The sequence below is a fragment of the Balearica regulorum genome, chromosome 9 (assembly GCF_011004875.1).
Source record: "Balearica regulorum gibbericeps isolate bBalReg1 chromosome 9, bBalReg1.pri, whole genome shotgun sequence".
Lineage (NCBI taxonomy): Eukaryota > Metazoa > Chordata > Aves > Gruiformes > Gruidae > Balearica > Balearica regulorum.
In genome coordinates, this window is record NC_046192.1 from 26,495,778 (window position 1) to 26,520,331 (window position 24,554).

A 24,554-nucleotide genomic window follows, 5' to 3' on the forward strand; every position below is an offset into this window, starting at 1 on the left:
ACTGGCTGTAACAGATAGCGCTGCGCTGCTATTGCCGCACCGGCTACACCGATCTTCCCGCCGCAGCCCCCGCCAGCGCGGCCCCGCACCGCCGCCCGCCTCTCCCCGGGCCCAGCTCCGCCGCCCCCGCCGGACTACGAGTCCCAGAAGCCTTCGCGCCGCCCCCGCCAACCCGTGCCCGCGCCCCCCCCCGCGAAGGCCGCCGGGGCTTGTAGTCGGGCGGCGGGGGCCGGGCGAGGAGGCGGTGGCGGCGGCGCTCCGCCCCGGGGGAGGGACGGCGCAAGGCGTGGGGGACACGGGAGACAGGTACCCGCGGGCGGCCCTGCCAGGCACCTCCTCGCTGCGGCCGGCCGCTGGCTCCGCGACGCGGCGGGGCGAGCTGTGAGAGCGGCGGAGCGCGGCGGCCTCCCGCGGGGCCCTGAGGCGGAGCAGCGGCCTAGGGGCGCCCGCGGCGAGCTCTGGCTCTGAGGGGGGCCGCGGCCGCGGGAGGTGCGGCACCGGCGGAGCTTTCCTCGGCGGGCCGGGCCCGCTCCTCGCTGCTCCTGGCGACGCGGCTCCCCCGCGGGAGGGACGGGGCGCCGCGGGGCCGGGACGCGCCGGTGGCCGCCGCCCGGCAGCGGCGGTGCGTTGAGCGGCCCCCCCGAGGCCGCCGCCGGGAGGAGGGAGCGGCGGGGCGCGGGACTCGGCGCTACCCGCCCGCCGGCTGCGCCCCAGCGGAGCATGCACTGACTCGCTGCCTCGGCTCAGAGCCATCCCAGCCGCCGGGGTGCGCGTTGCATGGTGTGGGGATACACGGTCTCGATAATAAATGATAGAGGATACAATGACTTTGCTGTCTCTGCTGGGTCGGATCATGCGTTACTTCTTGCTTAGACCGGAGACCCTGTTCTTGCTGTGCATCAGCCTGGCCCTGTGGAGTTATTTCTTCCACACGGATGAGGTGAAAACCATTGTTAAGTCCAGCAGGGATGCGGTGAAGATGGTGAAGGGCAAGGTGGCCGAGATCATGCAGAATGACAGGCTCGGGGGGCTAGACGTGCTGGACGCAGAGTTCTCCAAGACGTGGGAGTTCAAGAGCCACAACGTGGCTGTCTACTCTATCCAAGGCCGGAGGGATCACATGGAGGACAGGTTCGAAGTAATCACTGACCTGGTGAACAAGACTCACCCCTCCATCTTCGGGATATTTGATGGGCACGGAGGAGAGGCAAGTGCTCAGCTGGAAACAAAAAACAAACAAACAAAAAAGGGGTGGTGGGGGAGGATGGTTGCAGGGCAAGGAATGGATGTGTTCTCGCCCACCAGGTTTGTGCAGTTATCTTAAGATTGTTGGGGGGGTGTCCTTGTTTCTTGGAGCAGGGGGGAGGGATTCTGTGAATAGGGATTAATTCCCTTTATCTCTCATTACCCCTTCCACGATCAGCACGGTATAAATGTGTTTATACCCCGTCTGCCCTTTACGGTAGTAAAGGTTTAATTGAAGTAAAAGCCGTTGGAGGTGTCTCTTACGTGCTTGGAATAACGATGATGACCACAAACTCCCTGGAGTCATCTTTTGTTACAGCGAAGTGTGGTGTGATCTGATTTTGGTACCGGGCTGGTCTCCCCCTCCTGTCAGGAGCTGTGCTCATCAGTGGTTAGAGAGGAGCCCTCTTAAAGGCAGGCGTGTGTGCAGCCTTAAAGCTGGTGTGTGTAAAATGTGACTTCACAGTAATTCATTCCCTGGTGAAGACCTGGGTGACTGAGAATAAGTATCGTGTTTGTGAATTGCATGTAGTTTTTAAGTCATTACAACTGTGCTGTTGTACTTGTCCCCTCCCTAGTGGGAAGCCAGGAAAACTGTCATTTTGAAACTTTCTGGTGTGTAACCTCTTAACTTTTTTTAGGCAGGGTGATTTCCTTTAGGTTGTGTTATGTAATTAGTATTACAGCTTGATGGAATAGTTCATTTATTTCATATGACAAATGTTGAAACTATAGCTTCCTCTTCATTTAGGATTGCAGTGCTGCCATGTAGCTTTTTGTATAGCACAAAGCACATGTTTCATAACTGTGGAAAAGGACAAAGAATTTGTCCTTGTGTGACAAATTAGCTCTAGCAACCATTATACTGGGTATAAGATTACCTTATGGGTTTTGATGGGTTGATGGAAGCTGGAGAGAAATGTTCAAGTTTTTCACGTAAGTGCTCCTGCCCAGGAGGGGTAAGGCAGCGAGAGGGCTTGGGTGTTCTTCCAGCTGCTTTCACAGATCAAGTAGTCAAAGTCCTTCCTAGAAAAGCATTGGCAGTGACAATTGGACACTAATGGGGCACAAGGATGGCAGCTGCTGCCCCTCTAAACCTGTAAGTGCTGCCTGAAAAATCCAGGCCTTAGGCACACAATCGAAAAGCTGCTCTGCTGCTGCCTGCACAGTTGTAAAGGGAGTCAGTCATCTGTCCTACTGCTGTCTCACAATGTCTAGCGTTGTGCCCCCTTTAAAATAATGCAGACACTTTGGATATTGAAAATTGTCAACTTCATAAAAAATTCTGGTCACGATTGAACCCTGTTTTCCTCTTTATGTCTGATTTCAATTGGGGCATAGCTGTGCCAACTCTTACTGGCATACTTGTGCCACTTCGCTATTCATCGGCCTTTGAGGAATACAGGTAGAAATGTATATGTATTGCAAACTGGTACATACCTTCTCCTGAAGGAATATTAGCTCCGATCAGAGTGTTTGGTACATCTGACACTTGTTTTCTGAAGCTTTGGATGGAAAGTGCTTGTGCTCTGTCTTCTGCTGTTCTTCCCCTTTGTTTGAACTGACAGTTTTCCTTGTCTGAACTGATCAGCCAAACAAGTTTGCAGGATATATCTGTGTCATGTTTTTAAACAGTATTCTGAGATTGTTACAGATAGAAGTATGATATAAGCGCTTAGACTTTGGCATTGTGAAAACAGGATCTTCTTTCTTTGATTTTGTATCGTATATGTATCTTGCCTTACGCTTGATTGCAAACTCAGTATAATCCAAAACTTAACACAGAGAATAGCTAACTGACAAGAAAGTGTCCTATATTTTTTTTTTTTTACTTGCTTGTTTGTTTTATTGTGGATCTTGGAATTACATTCATAAGATATGTTAATGATAATACTGGATCTGTAGAAAGCTCATTTGTCTTTTGTGTTCCAGTTCCTCAGAACTTGCTCTGATGGATTCAGTGGCAAAGTATGAGGCTTTTATATGAGGCCTGTCATTTTGAAAGGTTTAGCAGATCTCTCTCCAAACCTTACTAAAGTTAATATTTTAAAAAAGTATGTATCTAGTATCTCTTATTTATCTTTCTAATGAAATCGCCAGGTGTTCTTAGTGGCCTTTACTCCTACAAAAATAAGTGGATAATCATTGGGGACATAAGTAGTTTCTAGCTTTAGATTTTATGTAAAACTGATGAGAAGAACACAAACTGTGTGCTGTGCATACAGCAAAAAATAAATTATGAAAAACAGGTTTTAATCTAAGCAGGTTCTGTAGTTTTGAGTAGAAATGGGGCGGGAGAAGAAATAGCAAAAATTAATGCTCTTATTTAATCCGTAGTATATAATACTGAATTTCAGGTCTCTGTTTGAATTGGTTTGCTGGGTGTCTTATTTTATTCTTATTTTTTTTAAAAGATAAATGACTGTGGAACACTTTACCTACATATGTAGCAAAGCCTTTGTGAAGATTAAATTTTCCGTATTGGCTCCCATTAAATGTCTTTCTGTGTATTTAAGGAACAAAGAATTGCTAATCTCTGGAGTTTCATGTGAAACACTGTTCTATATGGGGAAAAAATGTTTTTCCAAACAGACAATACCGCAAATGAGATGCTAGATTAATTCTTTCCAGCTATATGCAAGGGAGTGTGTCTCCATTAATTACTTCCTGCCATATCACGTTGAAGTGGAAGGATAGAGAAGCATGATTCAAGTAATATGAATTACTGTGTAGTGCTAATTTATGAAGATTTCTGGGTTTTGCTTAAATCTTGCCAACATTTTGTATAAATTCTACTTTTCTGTTATGTCATTTCCTCTTCCATCTTAGAATTTTAGCCTGAATAGGTTGGCAGCCATTTACTTAAATTTTGTGGCTGGCTTGATGAGAAAGCAATAAGCAAAAATAATTATTAATGCTCTGTGCTGCTGCAATTACTTGTTAAAGGCAACGATATTTCAGAGATAAAACTCGATACGTGGTGTGTTGTGCAGTCTTCCTTTTAATAAAAGTTAGTTTGTTTCTTGACGATATAATAATAATAATCCAGAACAGAGGCAGAGGGCAAAGAAGTAGACTTAGAAAGAATGAAGAAAAGTTTTTGCCTGTTGTCTCACTGAATGATTTTGGCCAAAGGAGTCTTCAAGGTAATCTAACTTAGAATCATAAAATAAGAGAAGAAAGTATTTGTTTGTTCTCTCAGCAGCTTCTTTATAAGGCTTAAAGATGGCTTGAGTGCCTCCCCACCCCTTCCCTTTTTCCTTTCTTTAGAAGTTTTGGGGCTGTCTAGACTGGAAGATTGGGAAGTGGCAAACTACATAAATGACAAAATAACAAACAATGAGCTTGAAAGCTGAGCAACCAAAAGGATGGATGCTTAATCAGAATGAGTTAACTGTTTTAACTAGCATTTACTAGAGGGTTCTTTTCTCAAATATTTAAGGTTTAAGCACTTAGTTTAGTGAGATCTGAGTATTAGACAAGAACAAGGTAGTTCAGCTACCATCTGCAGTTTTATGGTTATGGCTATGTCGCATATCATTGGTTTTTCCTAACCCTATGAGTGAAGACTTTAAAAATAATTCTAGTAATAGATAGTACCTTAAATGCTGCCTGTGCTTGTTTGCAGTCATAAACTGATGTGGATAACAACGGTGAGAAATTAAAGCTCAGTAACTGTCTCATAAAAAACGTCTTGCTCTTTTTATTTCTTTTAGCCTCCTTCAATAGAAACATGGCAAGGCATGTTCTTTATGATCTGTAGGTGTGGATAAGAGCATTTTGCATGATATAATTGGTTTTTAGAGTTGTTGATAGAGTGTTGCAGTATGTGAAATACACCTTTTTATTTTTATTCATAGTGTAGGGAAAGATTGGGGAGCTTAAATGTGAATGGAGGGAATTTGCTGTATAAGTGGCTAATGTTTATAACCACATACAGAATCACATAATGCTTTGTGTGCCACAGGACCTTGAAATCAGTAGCAGGAGCTGTTGGCAGAAGTCTCTGGTTACTGATTAACTTACAAAGACAAAAAAAAAAAAAAAAAAAAAAAGGAAAGGTCAGAAGATAATGGTGAGAGTCCTTACTGGTATTGTCTGAGACTATGGAAACGTGAATGCCGAGGTAAGGCCTGGAGAAGAGGGCACTGTGCCAGCTGTGTTTAAATGAGCCTGCTGTGCATTTAAAATACAGGTACTTGAAAGCATGATTGATTCCTCCCTGATTTATTGGGGTGAACTTGCTGTCGTCTTCAGGCCCGCTGCAACAAACAAGTTGCTGTGAGGTTAGGTTGGGAAGGGAACTTCTGAAATGCTGCGTACCGTGGTAATAGCTCGTGTGCATATTCCCCTCCTTAAATGAATATGAGGTGACTTAGTCCTCAGTGAAGGTGAACAGGTAAACTACTGTAAATTTACCAAACACACAAGGATATTGGCAGAGCAGCTGTAAATCATAGTCAGAATAGGACATAGTGTCTGGATGCTTGTGTTCGTACCAGTTAACTGGATTTTTAACCGCTTCACAAACTGATGACCTGGAATCACCTGGGTGTAGGCTGTGCTATGATGATGAGCATCTTTTCAGACATTGATAGGGGGAAATTTATTCCATTTAATTGGAGATGATGGTTGACAGTTGGAAGATAATGTTTGCCTTCTACCAAATATGAACTAATGAGCTAATATGTTTATTTTGGTGATCTTTGGATTTTTTTCTTTTTTCTTAGTTTCTGATGCTAATAGCAGAAGGTCTTTATGCTGTGTTGAAAGAAGAGAAAGCTAACCATTCTGAGTTTTTTCTAAATTTATCCAGATCTGCTAATTCTAATTCAAAACCTGTTCCTCTGATACTGAACTACTTAAGCAAACTTAGTGATGAAAATTTATCTATCATACTTTTGAGTAAAGGCCATTAAGGATGAACTTGGATGATTTTAGAGGTCTTTTCCAACCTTAAAGATTCTATGATTAATGACTTAAGATTTTATATAATTTAAGAATAAATCAAACAACAGCTTTGAGTTTTTATGGATGTTATAGCCTAGTTGTGAGGTGAAGTCTTTAAGGATTTGCAGTTTTTAAAAAGAAACTGCTGGGATGGTTTTCCTTTTATAGTAATTTCCTTCAGTTTCTAATATAGGATCCTCTGCAAAGTGCCTAAATGTTTGAATAAATATTTACATAGGTGAGGTCATGTTGATATGCAAGTCTCAAATCTGCTTATAAATTCCATATGAGTGGCCTAAAATATAAACCAAAATGATATATAGGATCATTTCTGTAATTTTGTTTAGTTTATCCAAGTTTTGATTCTTGGATATCATGTTACAGGGTTATGATTTTCACCCTACAAATCCACGCTTATTTGATTTTAGGTCTACGCTATATGCTCGTTTGTTGTACAAAACTGTGACTTAAAATTGATTAAAATGGCATAAAAATATGTAATTGGAAGTAGGAACTCTTATCACTGCCATTCACAGCTGTATCATTGGGTGTAGAATTGAGTCTTTTTCAATTTTTATAAAAATCAAAAAGTCAATTAATTTTAAATGTAGTCTGCCAGCTTAGCTTGGATCGGTGCTTCCATGTTTGGGCACACAGGCAGCCAACTGACTGCCCCTGGTTTAATTAAATCAATTTTGATTCTTAGATGCTTTCAAATTATGAAAGTCATTTAAGTTTCTCCATGAACTTGACTAACTCCATCGGAAGTGTTTGTGTGCGTGCTCATGCTGCACGGTCGATGCTCAGCAGGTTATCCATTGCCGTAGAAGGGGAGGATATTTCACAGCTACGGAACAGGAATGTTCAGACCGCAGTTGTTAGAGTGCCTGAAGCTTTTTAACTTGATACCCTGCGGTAGCGCTCCTGGGGCCACATCCTTAGATACATAAACAATCTCTAAAGATGGATCAAGGCTCAGAAATGAGCAGCATCTTAAATTGCCTGAAAATGTGCTGATTTGTTCTGCTGATACTGCTTACCACACAACATAGACAGTGGTGAAGACTTGTTACCTAGCCCTGTTTAACCTGGTCTCCAGCTGGGATGTATAATAAACAAATTTAAATACAGTTCGGGGGCAGTAGGATTTTGATTGATTCCATTCTGCAGGTCAGGAACTTGGACATTTTGTGTTTAATAGTGTGAAAGAAAGAAAATTCGGATTCTTCAATCCTGTGGGGTTAGTTAAAACAGCAGATTGCTCTAGCTCTGCCTTGAGTGTCATGCTTTCAGAAGCTGTTTTGGACCAGAGTAGTATTTCTCCTTCCTCCTTGTTGTTAGAGATCCAAATATTTATGGTGTAAATTGTTCCTTAAAACTGAGTTTTGGCTTCTGGCAGTTTCACTTTTTAAACAATCTCCTGGCATACGGATGCTTTGTTTTGCTGCTGCCTAATTTTTGCCCTTAGCTGCAATTCTCTACAGCATCTTGGCCCTATGGAAGGCCCTGTACTAGTTGCTGGGTTCCCATGTACTGGATCTGGCAACTCTAAAGTTTCTCTTGTTCTTGGGACCCTTCAGCCCTGTCCCCCTTCACCTGGCCCATCACCGTGCTTCCTCAGCCCACAGGTATTGCCTTCACAGAAGTGAAACTATGGGCGGTGCTGCGCCTTTCCCCCATCCCCAGGAGCCCTTGAACATGCTGAACTCCTTGGAAATGGTCATGTGCAAGATCAGTCAAGTTTTGTGACCCAGAAAGGCAATCCAAGGGTAACTGGCTCTAATGTTTCTTGGGTCTCCAGGTTCAGGACTTGCTCTTCGCTTTAAGCACAGCATAGATACTGATAGATCTAGAAAAAGGAATAAAATGCTTATATGCTCCTTCTCCAGTACCTTTTGGTTTGAATCTATACCCTTGAAAGGAGAGTTCCCAAAACTAATTAAAGGGCAGCAGCTGCTATAATTATGCACAGAAAGTCATACGCCTCTAGCTCCACTTCTTCACTGTAGTATTTGTTGAAACCTTAAAGTTCAAGTGAACTCGCCCACCCTTTAGACCCTACTGCCATCCTCCCTACTCTGTGCCCCCACAAAGCAAACCTCCTCACCCACACCCCCACGACCCCTGCCGTCCATGCAATTTGGTGACCCTGCTTTTGTACCTGAGCATCCCATGAACCTTACACCTTCATCCATTTACGGCATGCTCTACCTCAATAAGCTGTGCTCTCTTTGCCCATGCCAGCCCTTGGGTCCTTGTACCGGGTAGGTCCTCGCCTGTGCTGGGACACAAGCAGACCCAGGACAATCTGTACAGCGGCGCGTGTCAGCAGTAGCTGCCTTTGCTGGGGTGCTCAGCCTGCATCTCAGGCAGGATGCCAAAGACGAGCAGTAATATGAGCTGTTGCTTCTCATACCATGTGGCACATCTGAGCTGATTAAAATGATCTGCGTGTTCCTAGCCGTGTGCGTGTGCACCCCAGTTTGAAAACCGCTGTAACAAGTTTGGGAATGTATGGCCTGTGCCACTGCCTTCTGAAATGGGGAGTAGGTATGAGTGAGAATCTTATTCTTTAAAACAGTTTCTTTAACTATTGGTTCCCTTCAGCTGCTGACTTCCTAGTCAGGTTCATGTTATCATCAGTGTTCAGTGACTCTGTTACTAGATACCAGTCTAGCTGGATAGACCAGTTTCTCTGGCTCATGGCCAGCCCAAGAAATCTTCCATGTAAAATAAGATCATGAAGATTTAATGACCATTTGTCTTTATTAGCCCTGTGGAGCTTCAGTTCACCCTGAAGGTAATAAGACAACAAAGACAACAGATAAGCTAAGTCCAAAAGGAAGTTTCCATCCTGACAAAGATGTACCTGCAGAGTGCTCGTGATCTCCAGGCCATTGTAAGTTGTATGCAGAATGAGTAGTTGCAACAAGTTGGAGAATTTCTTTCTCTTGGGCTGCTAGTGTGCTTCTAGTCTTCTTGTTTAGCTAGTGTTTTTATTAAAGCAGTTTAAAACTTACTGCCAAATGTAGAAATTTCATTTGAAAGCAGCATAGCTTTAAAAAAAAAGTAAATTTCATTGCAGTTTACAAGAAAAAAAGGTTTGCAGATGCCAGAATACTAATAAATATTCAAGTCAGGGTAAGTAGGGGAGACTGGTCAGAGTGTATAAATTGTAGTTTAAATAACTGCCCATTTATGCTGTAAGGCCTGATGTTTAGATGATGAATCTGTTCCTTATCTGGTATAAGTGAACTATCTTGATTGCATTGAAGAGATAAAAAGAACAGAAAGTACTTCTTAAGACTAGGCTTTCGGGTCTAGAGTAATTTGCAGGCCGTAAAATAATCTGAATGGAAAAATGTACCTTTGTACTCTTGTAGAAAAGTTATTCCAGGAAAGTAGCTGTTGGGTGGTTGCGTAGGGCACTCAGCTGGGACAGGGGCTCGGGCTCTGGGGCGAGCAGGGTCTGAGTTGTTTCGTGATAAAGCAACACGGACGAGGGGAGAGGAAGAAGCATCGTTCTTTCGGTTGGGTGCCATAACGAACTTCTGAGAGTTGCATGGCAGCACAGAGTACCAATCTTACTGCTGCTGATACAAATTGATTATGATGCTGAAACATTGCTGGCTCTCATCATCTCTGACCTTGTCTGATTCACAGCTGTGTGAGCAGCTGACATCTCCAGCCAGACAATCAAAGTACGTGTTTTAACTGCTAAACCGCAACGCAATTATCCATAGCACGTCATGTCGGCAAACCTCAAAGCTCCCCTGGAGAAACGAACATTTATTTGCATTTACTTTCAGCACTAAAATGTTATCCCTTGCAAATTTTCTCATTGTCATAAATGTTGAAAAAGCCTATTTTTTTTATTTTTTTTAAAAAATCCCCTTCAGGGGTAAACATTTGATTTTATTAAGTTCTGTTATAATAGCTGAAACTGTCATAGAATAGTGCTTTCAATCAATACGTTTTTCTAATGTACTAAATCTCTTTACTTTTTCATTCTCTACTAGATAGAAAACTGCTGGAGGGCATTAAACATTTATTCTGATAAGTGAAAGTGCATGGCCCATAATATAGTTCTCTGGTGTGCCACGGCTCACTTGCATTTCTTTAAACTTGCATTTTAAATGGGAACATGATTTATTTGCAGGTAGTCTACACACGAACTGCACCTCAGAATTGCCTAAACTTTCCCTGAAACATATTCTTCCTCTAAACATGTGCTGAAGCTGAGATATCAAAATAGCTGATTGTGATCAGCATTAAATGTCTATCTAAGGTTGTGTGGTTCAGGAACAGAAACTTAGTGTGGGAGTAGGAGGAAGGGGAGGACAAAACATGCTTGTCATTTTAGTTTTCTTAGTGTTCATAGCCCTGAGCTTTCATCTACTTTCCTGCATTTGAGTGTGAATGATTTTTTCTGTTTTTTCTAGTTTGTTGTTTGTTTTGTTGTTGTTTTTTTATTTACCTAGGTCTTTTAAAAGATGTATAGGACACAATGTAGGATGGTGAAGGTGCTTTTAATTTTTTTTTTTTAAATCTGAGATATGCAGTGTGTTTACAGCGAGTTTATTTCTGCTGAGAAGCAGGGAAGTTGGACAACAGTCTGGACGATCCCACCGAACAAAAATAATACGTTCATTAGTAATGTACTACTCATCATCCTAAGTTAGGCCCTTTATTGGTATGGAAGAAAAGGGAAATCATGCAAGGAGAAGTAGGAACATAAGCACAAACTAGGTAAAAGCAGTCTCTAGTTGACAAGCAGCAACGCTGGGGAGGAGACTGAATCTCATTTCCCCGAAGTGGCATTAGCTGGGCGACACCAAACTGATGGAAGTCAGTAGAATTGTAGTACATGTAGATGGTTGTGTTATAACTCATATGCTCCCGTAATTGAGATTAAACAAGATTTTGTTGTGAAAGGCTTATGATAATGATCACCTGATACTGGGATCGTTATCCTCAGCACACCTGATCATAGCTGCTGACGTGAGGACTAAGCCCCCTTGGGTGTTTCCATGGGCAGGATGCTGCTGGGATTCCCATCGGAGAGAGGTGAAGGCAAGTGGCCTCATGCTGCATACTTACTGGTCAGGTCTTGGGGATGCAGTTAACTCTGAACCGTGACAAGGAAAGTAATTTTTTTAGTAACTGCTTGAAAAAAAGTTGTTGCTACCCTTTCTGTCCATGCAATTGCAAGCATCTAGTGTTCTTACTGGAATAACATGACACAGGGATGCTGATATAGGAAAGGGGTGAGGGAGACGAGAAGTGGAGCTTGGGACTTGAAGACAAGAATGTGAGTAGAGGGAAAAGGGAGAGTAGCGTGTGTTTTTTGCATCGTAGCTTGCTTTAATTTTAGATTGCTGTATGACTTGGCCGTATTTACTAAGACACTGTCCTAGCGAGATCACCAGGCAGCCATAGGAAAACTACTACCAGTTTCAATGTACCATTGTTTATATACTGCCTGAGATCAAAACCCAAGAGATGTATGTGTAAGGGGGTTTTTGTGGTTTAGGTGAATACTGTTTTATCTCCGCATGTTTGGGAGAAACAGAGAGCGTGAGTGTGCATTTTGGCAGGGTTTCTTTATGGCCCTTGAAAGAGGACTGACAGTTTTGTAACTCTGGATGCTCTGAGAACTAAACTTTGCCTTCTTTGTTTCTACTGATGGTCACTGGTTTGCTGGCATGTATTGACAGTCCTTATTGCTCAGGACTTAGCGAACAAAATGTAGGACCAGCTGCCTGTTTCATAGTGCCAATTGGCATCGACATGTCAGAAAAGAGCTCCAAGCAGCCCCTCTTCTTGCTTACGTTTCATGCATAAGTACTAATGTGAGGTGCTACATTAATGTACAAAGAGATTGGTATGACGAAGTTTTTCATTTTGCAAAATGTTTTATGCTTTCATATAAAATACATCATGTAAGTTTGACTTTTTAAAAGGGATTTGCCTTACAACTACTATTACAGTAGTGGTTTTGGAAGGCAAAGTAGAGTGATTGAATTCTCTCTGGATGTATGTTGCATAAAAGATTTGTAATCTTTGGCAATTAGAAAATTGTTGCTGAGGTTAATGGTGATATTATTTTTAACTTTGAGGGCAGGAGCAATCTCCTGCCTCTGGGATGGAATTATTTCAATCAGTGCTTTAAATAAGCACTTTCTGTGATGGTTTAAATTGACAAACATCTAAATCATCAACCCGAATTCTTTTTTTTTCTTTAGTATTTATTTTAGCAATTATGTATCCTGATGTACAGATTCACTTTTTTTGGTATTGTTTCTGAAAAGGAGAGTGGTATTTACTATCAATTATTTATTTGGTGAGATTTTTTTTGCCCTATTTTTGTGTGGATATCATAACTGTAAATAAAAGCAGAACAAAAGAGCCAAATAATGTATGTACATTTGTTAGAGGTTATTGAATGATTTGCATCTAGAACTAATTGTATGCAACATTTTAAGCCCCTGGAGGGTGAATTGATTTGAGGCACACTTCTGGGACTTGTAACGTCGGTTTTGTGATGGAGGCCTTCTTATCAAGCATCTTTTCCTGATTGTCTGTGATAAGGACAGGTACCATCTCCTCAGATGTCAGTTAGTTGTAACTTGAATTAGCGCGGGACAGACGAGAATTGGAGGTAATTCTACCTGATCAAGCTAAGCTCTTCAAAAAAGAATGATGATAAAATAGTCAATACTTTCAAAATCCTACATTTTTTCCTACTTAGGAGAACCTGCTATCCTGTAAGGTATTCTTTGCTACAGTATTGGTGTCCTCATCTAACTGTGCTCAAAGGCTCTGTCCTAGTGGCTGTGGTAGGAGGTATACATAGATATTACCAGTTCAGTAACTGTAGTTTTCTTTAACCTTCAGAGACAAGTATGTGCCAATTCTAATATATATAATATATATATAAAGTATATTATAAATATTCTAATATGTAATTATTTTAATTACTTAAGGTGATATATTCTCAGGCTTTGAGATACAAATTTCATAATAGTTTTATTTTTAAATAATGTGTGGGTTTTTTTAAAAAGCAACTTTAACTGGAGGCAGATAAGTTAGATAAAAGAACAGTACCAGTCTGCCTGGTAGTGACATAGAGCAGCTCAAGCCAGTAGCTCCGTACTGGTTTGTGCTGCAAGTCTGCATGCGATGACTAGAAAAATACTCTGAGTAAATTAGAGTATCTCTTGGGAGATGTGTTGGGTTTTGCACCCCACACTTGCAGTTGCATAAGTTGGAGTTTGTATATTGTTCATGTATACTTTCAAGACTGGCAGTTGAGATAGCTGCTTCTAATAAACTATAAACAACATTATGATGCTATGGCAGAAGAGCCAAAAGAAAGTGTATCCAGCTGCATATTGGAATTAGTTGTTTAAAATGTAGGTTTTAAAAGCTTTTTTGGCATGCGGGTTGCGCTTCTCTTATTAAGGAAAAACCTGACTGTGAAGGAAGATGAAAATCATGTTGATGAATAATATGAAAGGCCATAACCTCAAACCTATTATAGGCAAGAGAGATATTTTTACTGGAATGTTTTGTTACTGAGTTTCCCAGCACTCCCAATTGATAGGAGAGCTAAATACAATTTCAGTGACAAACACCCTTTAATTGGGATTTTTTTTTTATGAGCAAATTGAAAACTTAGCATTTTGTTTGTCACAGCGGCTTTAAGTTGACCTCGCTGTGCTTCTGATTCAAAGTATTTCAAAAGTGTGTCACAAAAACATATTATACCTCTGTGAACAGGTGTTTTCAGATCATTTTACAGGCTTAAATTTCTGCTTATGTCCCTTGGCTGATCTGATACAAGTCAGTAACACAACTGAAAATAGAACTTTATAGTCCCCCTCTCCTCCTTCAGGTGCAACTGCTCCTTCTTTCTCTGTCCGACACAGACATCATGAACTGTGTGCCCTCCGTTATTTAATGTAACGCCATCGCGTACCTGCTACGTTTTGCAGTCTTCAGTTTCATTTCGTAATGTGGTTATCGAGAAAATGGCACCCGAAGACCCAGCAGCATCAACACTTTTTTTGCATTAGTACCATGGATTTTAGCGGTCCTCTTTCATGCCGAAACAATGTTACTGACACGTCCCTGTCACTGTGAGAAACCGTGATTTGAACCTGGGGCAAGCGCTGTGCTACTGTTGGTCATATTTTCAATGAATTCTTTTAGGATCTTGTTGTAAAACAGAGTTTTTTGTTTAAAAAGTGATCTAAATAGCAAGGCGTGAGTGAGAAGACGGCCAGCTGCTAGACATAGCTGGTCACGGATGTCTCTGCTGGACACAAGAAGGGTGAACAGCACAACCGGTTTCTTGTTAAGTGAACTCCCAGTCCGGGTGGCTGATTTGATAGCTGAAACTTGCTGTGCACCTCATGAACTCATCATGCACATGACCTGTGACTCTGGCACTTCATCGGTCAGTCATTTCTGGAGCTGGAGGGGGTTTCCCTGGCAGTTTCAGGAGACCCAAGCACGTAACCATTTAACTGAATTAACCCCCAGAGCTTCCAGCCCTTATCTACCATGTTGGAGGAGAAGCTGAACTTAAGCTTTGTGCTCACCTGCTTCTCTGGAAGGGGACTTGGTGTTCTCTTTCTTTGCCAACAAGAGTTTTTCAGTGTAGGGAGGTAATGGCAAGACTTGAAAACTTGGCATAATTTGTCCTCTCTTGAGCAACATAAAGGAGAGTCACTGCAAGCAATCTATTGCTTGCAATTTAACTGCTGCAGGTGTTACAGCGTGGGTTCCTGAGGCAGTACTCTTTCTTCTCTCTAATTTTCTGGTGTTGAGAGTTAAATAAATGCCCTGGAAGACTAAAATCCTCTGGAAGCTTATGATCCAGGAGACCGACTTGTAAGAGGCTGGGGATGTGAACACAGCAGTAATGTGGAGGCTGGAAGTGAATATGGGTAATGTTTTCTGATTTAAATAAGGAAAGAAAAGTTAAATTAGGGAACATAGGGGGGTTTTATTCTTTTCATGAAAATGCCCCAGAAGATCTAGTTTAAGTGGTTTTGGCTTTGACTTTCACGGTTATGTTAATAAAACATTTAAGATTGCCTGATCTTTCTTGAGTTGAAGTGCTGTATGGCAAGCAAATTGCTCTTAGCAGTGAGGGGCATTTCAAGGAGAAGAGGGATGAGTTGGGAACAATGAAAGGAAATTAAATGAATTAAAATGGGAGTGGGGTGTCTGTGTTTTACTATGCCTCTGTATAGCCACGTGAGGAGAGGAAATCAAATAAACTAAATGAAGAAAGTGTGTGTATACCCCAGCTGAACAGGGATCTTACTGTTGCCTGAAGCTTGTAGCGTAGACAACTCCACACCACTGGAAAGAACCTACAGGCATTGTTTTTGTGCAGCAAGAATTAGCGAGAGAGTAAAAAAAAAAAACACCAAACCAAAAACGAAAAACTAAGAGAGCGCAAGATCATGAGTGCTCAAAAGGATCAAATATGTAAATATTTTGTAGGGAGAAGTAATTAGTGGTAAGAATAAGCTAATGCCCAGGCCCTGAGCTGCTAGAGAATCTAGATTGCCCAATAAATGTTTCAAAATGCATCACCATTGCTGTCTCTACTTCAGTCATTAAGCTGTAATACTCAAGAACTTACTTGAATGTCAGAGTTCAAGAGCCTGTCATGAAGCTGTCTTTATAGCAAGAAAATGAGTCAAAACACTCCAGGAAAGCTTTTTTTATTAATATATCTCTGCAGATGCCTGTGTCCTGGGGAGCAGAGTTCCCACCAATATGCTTCAGGAGCTTGTGCGAGTGCCTCTTTGCATCTGGATTTTGGAAGTACTGGCCCCTGGTTCACAGGGGTGTGCACAGGTGCAAAGTGCCTGCAGGGAAGTCTGACAGTGGTGTAGCGCTGGCAGCACTCCATAAGCACTCTGCAGTTTTTCCTCTAATTCTCTAGGTATGGTGCTCTAGGTTTATAAATTAGAGAAGGATCCGGCTCTTTAGGAGTTAGCAGTGTTCCCTGCACTTCAGTAGGAGATACAAGGCCAATGTTGCCTTGACCTGTCCCTGTTGTGCAACCTTACTATTTCAAATGGGATAATATTCAATATTTGAGACCATTTGAACCACTTGGAATTAGTAAACATGTTAATGATCTCTTATTTGCATGAAGATGAAAAGAGCAGAGCTATTTTAAATTACAGCTGAATTCCAAAGGGGCCAAAGTAAGGATGGGCTTAACTGCCTGGTGCATACCTCACATACCTGTCAGGTACTGTGGTGGGTTGACCAAAACCTTGCCACGCAAAACCAACACAGTACCTGCTGATGGAGGGGCATGGTCCTGAAAGGGGAGGCGTAAGTGCAGGCTTTCTTACTGCTGTCTTCCTCTTTCATTAGCAGAATTTATAGCATTATGGGACACTATCCACTGCATAGAAGAGCTCGACTTCTTAATTTATCGAAGAATAGAAACTGAACATCTCATCAGTCCAAAGTGAGATTTAAGGGAAAATTTAAAAAATAAGTGACACAAGCCAAGTCTTTTCCCTTCCCTTATACAGAAAACCAATTCGTTTCTTGATTCATTCTGGTAAAGGTAAGAATTTCTGTTTCAGCTTGAAAACAAAGGTTGAAACAAGGATCAAGAGGGACACATATACTGGACTGACTTACAGAAGTTGGCTTTGTTGTGCACTTGCGTATGTGTGTAATAATCATGGACGCCACTGCTCCTGCAGCTGGATAGCTCTTTCTTCAGGACCTTCTAACAAAAGCCCACACCAGCCCAGATGGGAGCAGTGACAACACAAAAATACCTGTGTGGGTGCAAGCAACCATAAAGAGAAGTTTCTGAGTGTTCTTAGGTATTTATTGATCTCTTTTGTTTCCAGTTGCATTGTTTCTAAAGCTCTTGATATGTTAGCTATTTGTTGTTTGGGCCAAAAGTGAAAAAGGAAAGATAGCTACTCTGTGAGCAAGATACACAGGCTCTCAATATATTTCTCTGCGTTTCGTAATATCGGGTATTCCCATGTTGGACTGAGAGAGGTGATACAAGAATAGAATTGCAGTCTTGGGTATCAGTATCTCTCTTCTAATTGCAGTGCGCCTTAATGTACTTCAAGATTTGCAGAGAGCCAACTCCTGCTTTACCATGTGAGTTCTTAATCAGGAAAAAGAGCATCTAGTACAGAAGCCTGAGGCTATAATGGATTTAACACTCTATTTAAAATATTTCTTAAGAAGAGGAGAAATACTGCAATAGCATGCACAGTTGTATCAGGTTATGATAACTGGAGACTAAGGCATGCCTGTACCACCATCACCGCTGTGACTGTGGCATATGCAAGTTTGTTTGAACTAACTTGAGTACCATGACTTGTGTAGCTGTTGCAGCACTCTTTGAGACTGAATAAAGATGTGTAAAGTTAGCCTGTGTGGGTCTCCATCTTACAACAGCCACATGCTAGCAATATGCAAAGAAGCTATTTAAAATTAGCACTTCAGCACAGTAGTTTAGATTATCTTCAGTATAAATATATCTTCTGCTGTCTCCACCAGACCTACTTAATTCCTCTTCATTTTTCCCAGCAACAACATTGAAATGTTTAACTGCTGAAATGAAATATTCGTTAGCTCTTGCGGGAGTTAATACTTGGTATTTGTACATGAAACCAGATCGTTGTTCATTAGGATGGAACTGGGATTTCTAGCTGGTGAGAGAAGATACAAGTGCTGGTTCAGATTCTACGGTATGAGGAAATTTAGTACTAATTACTTATTCTATGGATATTAGCTTTTGTTATTTTATATGCAGCTTTTTAAGTACAGGCTTTAAATCCTCATATCCTGTCTTGAAAACTGCATTCGAATCTGACTTTGACAATCTGGATTTAGATGGTTTTGGAACATGAATAGGGAAGCTTGCAAAGCACTAGCCAGCACTATATCTGGATTTCATCAAAGTTAGTAATTCCTCTTTTTCTGGACAAGAAATTAGCATGCATACTCATTTAATGAATCAAGCGTGGGGAGAAATATTCTGCATGTTTGGTCATAGTGCGTATGTAAACAGTAGGAGGTCAGACTCCAAAATGTTGTTCTTTTTAAGTTGAAAGCAGATAATAACCATAAAGGTTTCATAGCCTGAAAGTATATTTAATAGAAGTTTATTAACAGCTAAGAGAGGTCTTATTTAAAATGAAATCTGTTATTACATGGGTATATGTTTAAGATCCGTGACATTTTGCTTTCATTGCTTATAGGTATACAACTTGCTTGTGATTTGACCGTAGGAAGGAGATGGTTAGCCTATAATCCCGTCCATGTCAATGCATACTGGGTTTAACAAAGGAGGTGATTAGAGAGTTTGTTGGAGTAACTTTTTGCTCCTACTTTATAAAGGTTGCTTAAAACTGCCCTAAAAGTAAAGTTCATAATTTTCTTAACTTGTCCATAAAGTAAAAATTGTAGCTTTATATTGGCTGAATAATTCATCACTCCCTGGTTGTAATCCTGATGCAACTGCTGCCTTTCCCACTGCAGATTAAAGTTCTCAAGACTTCTTTAGTTGCAAGGCATTAATCTAGATGAAATGGAAACAGAACTTTGAGACCAAAAAAGAAAAGATTTAGTGTATGCAAGTATGTAACGAAAGAGGTGAGCAAGAGCAAAGAGAAGATAAGAACTGCGGGATTGTGCAGCTTTATCAAATTAATTTCTGCTTTTTGTTAGGATGTCCAGGACTAGTAGTCCATCCTCTCATGATTCTCCCAGATGGTGTTTTCAGCCCTTGTTTGGCTGACAGAAGATGACTGGAATGACAACTATTTATTATGTCAGGGGAACGCCTTGGGTGGATGGCAGTCTCGCTCTGTGGGAACTCGTTCAAAGACTATTGGACTAATGTGTGCTAATACAGGAAAACAGAGGCCATGAAACACATACAAAGTATGAGAGAGAACCCAATTAACAAAGTTTTATTCCATTGTAAAGAAAAGGTAGAAATTTATTTAGCAAAAAGATAAGAATACTTGAGGTAAACATTGTGATATTTCACCAACTGAAAAAAAAAGCAAGAGGTCTCACTGAAAATTTGCTATTTGAAGGCTACAGCTGCTCATCGACAAAGTTTATCAGAGCCAAATGTTGGAATGGAGAAGTCAAGATAGACCATCTAGAAGATGAAGAAGAGCCTGTGAGCGTTATTGGTGTTTCGATCTCTATTAGTCAAGAGGGTCTTGAAGACATGTTATTTTAAATTGTTCCAAGTGAAAAAATAGGAAACGTTTTTTAGTACCTCTGTAAAGCTGTGTTAGCATATTGGAGGTTGAGCATTTGCTGTGTATATTTTATCTGCCATTGAAATGGAGTGGTGATATACAGAAACTTGCCTCTAATGCTTTCATTGTGGAAACCACATTTTGCTTTCAAAATATTTTGAGTCTCTATTGTAAGCATGATCCTTTAAAGTAATTTTCGTACTTACTATTGGATTTATTAGTCCCATCTTAAATTAATCCCATCTTAATATATGACTTCTCTTTGGAGAAATAATGCATTTTTAAAATCTGGATATAATCATACTCATGCTCTGTGTTTATTTGATCTTCCTCAATCCCAATAAATAATTGTTTTTCCCTGTAATGCTTCAGTCTGGTTTTGAGGTAATGACCATCTCATGGTAAATATTGATTGCAACGGTGTCCTTCAGAGTTCAGTGCATATTTTCTTTTTGAAAAGTGAAGTTTGAAAAACTTTCAATTTTACATATGGAGGGAAGGTAGAAAAGAAGAGAAAATTTTGCCATATTATAAGGGCTGTTAATCTCTAATAACTACAGCTTTTCAGTCTGAATTTGATTCTTATTTACTGCACCAAAAACATGATTATTATTTTTTTAAAATTTCTGAACCGCTTTGCAGAAATCATGCAGCAGTGTACTTCTAGTTGGAAGGCTCTTCTGTGCTGAAGGTGACACTATTTCTTTAATTGATCAACTGAGCAGCTGTGTTGCAAGAAAACATCTTATTCTAAGATTGAGTGACATGGAAGTATACTTTTTGGGAATGACCATTACAGCTGTGATGCAGACTGAAGGATACTTGCTAGCAGAGCAAGTCTGAGAAAAGAAATTCAAATAGTTTGAATTAATCTTATTTTTGTCATAGAAATGAAAACAGAAGTTGACACAGAACTCATCTGTAATTTGGCAGTGTTTTGACTGGACACATGCAGTTTTCTTCAGTGCTCAGCAGTTCAATGAAGGAGAAAAAATAATAGTCTTACTATTCCGATAGACTTCAAAGTACTATCCTTAGCTACATCAGAGAAAAAGGAACTGACAAGTGTGGTATAATTACGTTAAATGATCTAATGTGTCTTGTGACACGAACACCTATTTGTTTGCAAAATCTTTAAATCTGTTTGGTATCAGAGTAGCAAAAAGCCATTTCAACATAGAGGTCAAACAGTGAAGTTCAAGATGTTATAAAAATACTTTTGCACATGGAAAATCTCCAGTCAGTGGGCAGAGTTGGCAGAGAGTTGATAAATCTTTGCAGGAGTGGTCATGCTATGAATTCCCCAGCTGTGAACTTACTCTGGTCTCCCAGTACAACACCTATAAATGGGCTCGTTTTTTCATGCGTACTTTTTCATTTGAATATTTTCCAGTTGGAGATTTTCTCTAGCTCTGTAAGATGTCTGTAGCAGGATGTCTCTGGGATGTGGTCTGTTGCTAGCCACTCTTGCCTGTCTGAGTTAATGTGATGTTACTCCCCATCTGCTTTTTGCTTTCTCCTACATAAAAAAACTTTGCACTGAAGTGCACAGCCCTCATCTTCTGTTTGTAATTTGGAGAAAACATATTACCATATTCTAGGAAAACCTAACTCCATACGGTGCCTTGAATATGTGGTGGCCTGTTCTAGCGATGGTCACAAGTAACCACTCCCTTGGACCGCTTTGCAAGGAAGAAAAATGTTCTTTGTGAGGAATTAAGATCTAGTTGTTACTCTTAATTAAATACACATGAAATTAAATCTGTATTTCTTCCAAGGCAGGATTTTATATATATAAATAAATGTTTTCCAAGAAATGGTCCATGCTCTGTCTTATCAGAAAGGCCACAATTATTTTACTACAAATGGCATAAGTAAATGCAGCCTAATTCTTTTTCCGTGACAAAGCCTGTGTGCCTACAATAATCCTTCTCCTGCTGTTCAGTGAGAGATACAGTGTCTGGAGAGAGGGAACATCCTAACTAGAGATGCTAAGTATCTAAGCATTAGAAGAAATTTATTTGTGAGTCAGCTTTCTTAAAGGTCGTATGTCTTTTGATTTAGTCTGCTAGTCAGTAAGACAAAGAATATATGTCAGATGCATGTATTTGTACACAAACACGCATGCACACATACTTGCTCACAAGTGAAGTCCTAGTCTTTAAATGCAGAAATAAAAATCCTCAGGGGGATATTGGACATAAAATGTTCGCATAAGACTTGACATAGCAAAAATTGGCAATAGTTCATTCAGATTTCATGCTAAATTCAGATGCCGTTATGGTAAGAATGAAATATAGGAAAGTCCGAAATGCAAACTGCTATTCAACTGAAACCTGGAGGGCAGCAAAAATTTTCAAGAGGCACAATGAGAAATTTGCTTTGATTCAGCAGTTCTTGGCCCCATCAACAAGTTACTAGCAAACAGAATCGAACTCTGTGGATTAAAGTTTTGTGAAAATGTCATTTTACCAGGTGCTCTTAAAACGATTAACAGATTCTGGATAGTCCTATGAATTGGGGGCTTTTTTTAAGAAAACCTAAGGAAACAAGTCGAGAGTTACGTATTTCCAGCTGATCAAAAAATCCGCACTAAGTGTTAGCCTTTTAGAGATGCAGATGTGGTAGCAAAGAGCATGAGAGAGCAGTGCCAGCATGGTGAAGAAAGATCCGAGTCCTTTGCCTTTCAGGTGGTCCTGGTGTTCTCTGCCTCAAACAAGAAACACCTGCCACAGGAATGCTTTTATACTAGTAGAAAGAAAAATGTCCTAATAATTCTGAATTTTAGTGTTAAAACACTTGTCTGAAATCTTTAGAAAACCTTTACAATGGTAAATACATGTATTTTGGTGGCTTTTTTAGTGGAGTATGTTGTACCTTCTTTAAAAGGAAGAAGAAAAAACAATTACGGTAGAACATTTTAGTTACTGGATGTAGTGTAAAAAGCACTAATCTGCAGTGAGTAATACCGTCTAAAGTTAGAGCAGGTATCATCAGGAAATTTGCAGTATGTATAGCTTCCTGCTTTGGATTTAGAGTCACAGATTAGATTTCTTTCCAAGCTCATCAAAAATAGCTCTAACCAGTCTTCCACAGACTGTAGCCTGTATTTTGTTAAGGCTCATCTATATGCAGAGGCTCTGGTAGATTGACATTTAATTTGTTTGCACTAAATTACTTAGCATCAATATACAGGTCTTGAAAATCCTCTGGCATAGGGTCTCCTGTTTCACCCTCTATCTACCCTTTTAATTGGCATAGCTGCTTTCTGCCTACCCTACTTGTTTTCTTCTTTTTCTGGACACTCGAAACATTGCAGTTAGAAGTTTTCTGTCTCATTGTTAGATTAACTCTCCGTGGACTTTGTTTCCTCCACAGCTTTGCTGTGCTAAAAGAAAAAAAAGAAAAGGGGGACACTCCTAATTTCGCAGCCCCCCTGGGTACTGTCCTAATAAAAACCCAGCACCTTGTCAGTGGACCAAATTGAAATGAGGTTGATTTGTGCAGCTAGGTTGGCAATACCTCTCTAAGCCAAAAAATGTGTGTTTTTGTGGGGTTTGCTTTTGTTGTTTATAGCCTGCTATATCATAGGAAAAAAACAAACAAGCAAACTAAAACCCTGTGGAGCTTCTCCACCAAGATGAGAGTACTTTTTCTAACAAGCTGTGTGTTCTATCCAGTGAAATTAAGTAAAGCCAACCAATTAGTTCAAAGCTACTAGCCAGTGCTCATCGAGATCTGAGTGCTGGTGGTGCAAGGGAGCATGTTACTGGGGCTTCACCAGTTGCAGCAGGTTCTCTCCTCAGCCACAGCACCCAGCTGTGCTTGTGCTCGCAGCTGCTTTGCTCTAAAGTGAAAAATACATTAATTTATTCCAGTGGGATGACTGAGACGACAGAGGTGGTTTTTACTTCTCACTGAGGTGCACCTATTGCAGCTCATCTGCTAAACAGTAAGTTGCGTAGCAGAAATAACCAGGATGTGGGTTTGGGGTGTCAAGCTGACTTAAAAAAAGGCCATTTCCCCTCGCTGCTGCCCCCACCTTGCCTTCCTCCTGCCCTGATGCTTAACTGACTGTCAAGAGCTGCTTCAGAGCTAAATTGGCAGAAGCTGGTTTTTTCCAGCTGGTATCTACAGACCAAGCTAACCCTGGAGGAGAAGGGACATGGGGTAGGGACCAGCACTTAGCTGGGTTTCAGTGCCCAGGCATTGTAGTTTCAGGCACTTGTTTTTCTGTGTAAACATGACATAAAGAACCTGTTTTTTCTTGCAAGGGCAGTCCTTCAGGTTAGGTTTCTTGTGGCAATATTTTAAGTATTTCTGTGACTCACTCTCTGCTGTTTCTCCCCCCACCCCCCCAATCTTTCCACGTGGTTTTTACACTTGTGTCTTGTTAGCAATATTTTTCCTATTCCTTTTCAAACCCTTCACTGCCTCTAAAGATCAGCTTAGCTCCTCTGGCCTTGGTGTCACAAGTATTCACTGCTGACCCCTTACTGTGGGATTTTTTGGGGTTTTTTTATATGTCTGGTTTTGGATATTATACCACTTGTGGTTTTGAGTCAGTCTGGGAAGCTATGGGAGAAGTAATTGAGTCTTTAGAAATGTTACAGAGGTGTGGGAGACCAGCAGTGCTGCTTTTCTGTGTGTTTTTTTTTTTTTTTTTAAACTACAGTAGCAGAAGCCAGCCATAGTTCATGTCTTGTGAAAGAATATATTTCGTGGGAAGAAGGCAGGAGAGGTAATTAAGGTGGTGTTTGAGTGCCTGGGTTTGTGTGTGCATCCATTGTGCTGGGGTACAATGAATTACTTGTCTCTGATATGATAAACTGTTATTGCAGATTTAAAAGTGCTTCATAACATGCGGGGCATAGTAGAGACAGAACAAATCTCCCCAAAGGCTATATTAATATTCATTACAGAGTTAACAGCATTACAGCGCTCGAAAACAGACATAATATATAGGGAAGAAACTTTGTGGGGGTTGAATCTGAGGACTCTCTGATCTAAAAGTAGCTGCTGCACTTTTGGAGCTGAAGAATCTTGGCAGCAGGAGTAACAGCA

General features: G+C 40.8%; 1 protein-coding gene across 2 annotated transcripts in view; it reads left to right on the plus strand.

Moving 5' to 3' along the window:
• Nucleotides 1-264: 264 nt before the first annotated feature.
• The window catches only part of PPM1L (protein phosphatase, Mg2+/Mn2+ dependent 1L), a 99,483-nt gene continuing 75,193 nt past the window's right edge, over nt 265-24,554 (plus strand). Inside the window, exon 1 of one of the 2 annotated variants that reach the window (XM_075761658.1) lies at nt 265-1,207. In XM_075761658.1, coding sequence (XP_075617773.1) covers nt 809-1,207 — 399 coding nt within the window. In that variant the 5' untranslated portion in view covers nt 265-808. The remainder of the gene's footprint in view (nt 1,208-24,554) is intronic. The other variant, XM_075761659.1, reaches the window with a different exon arrangement.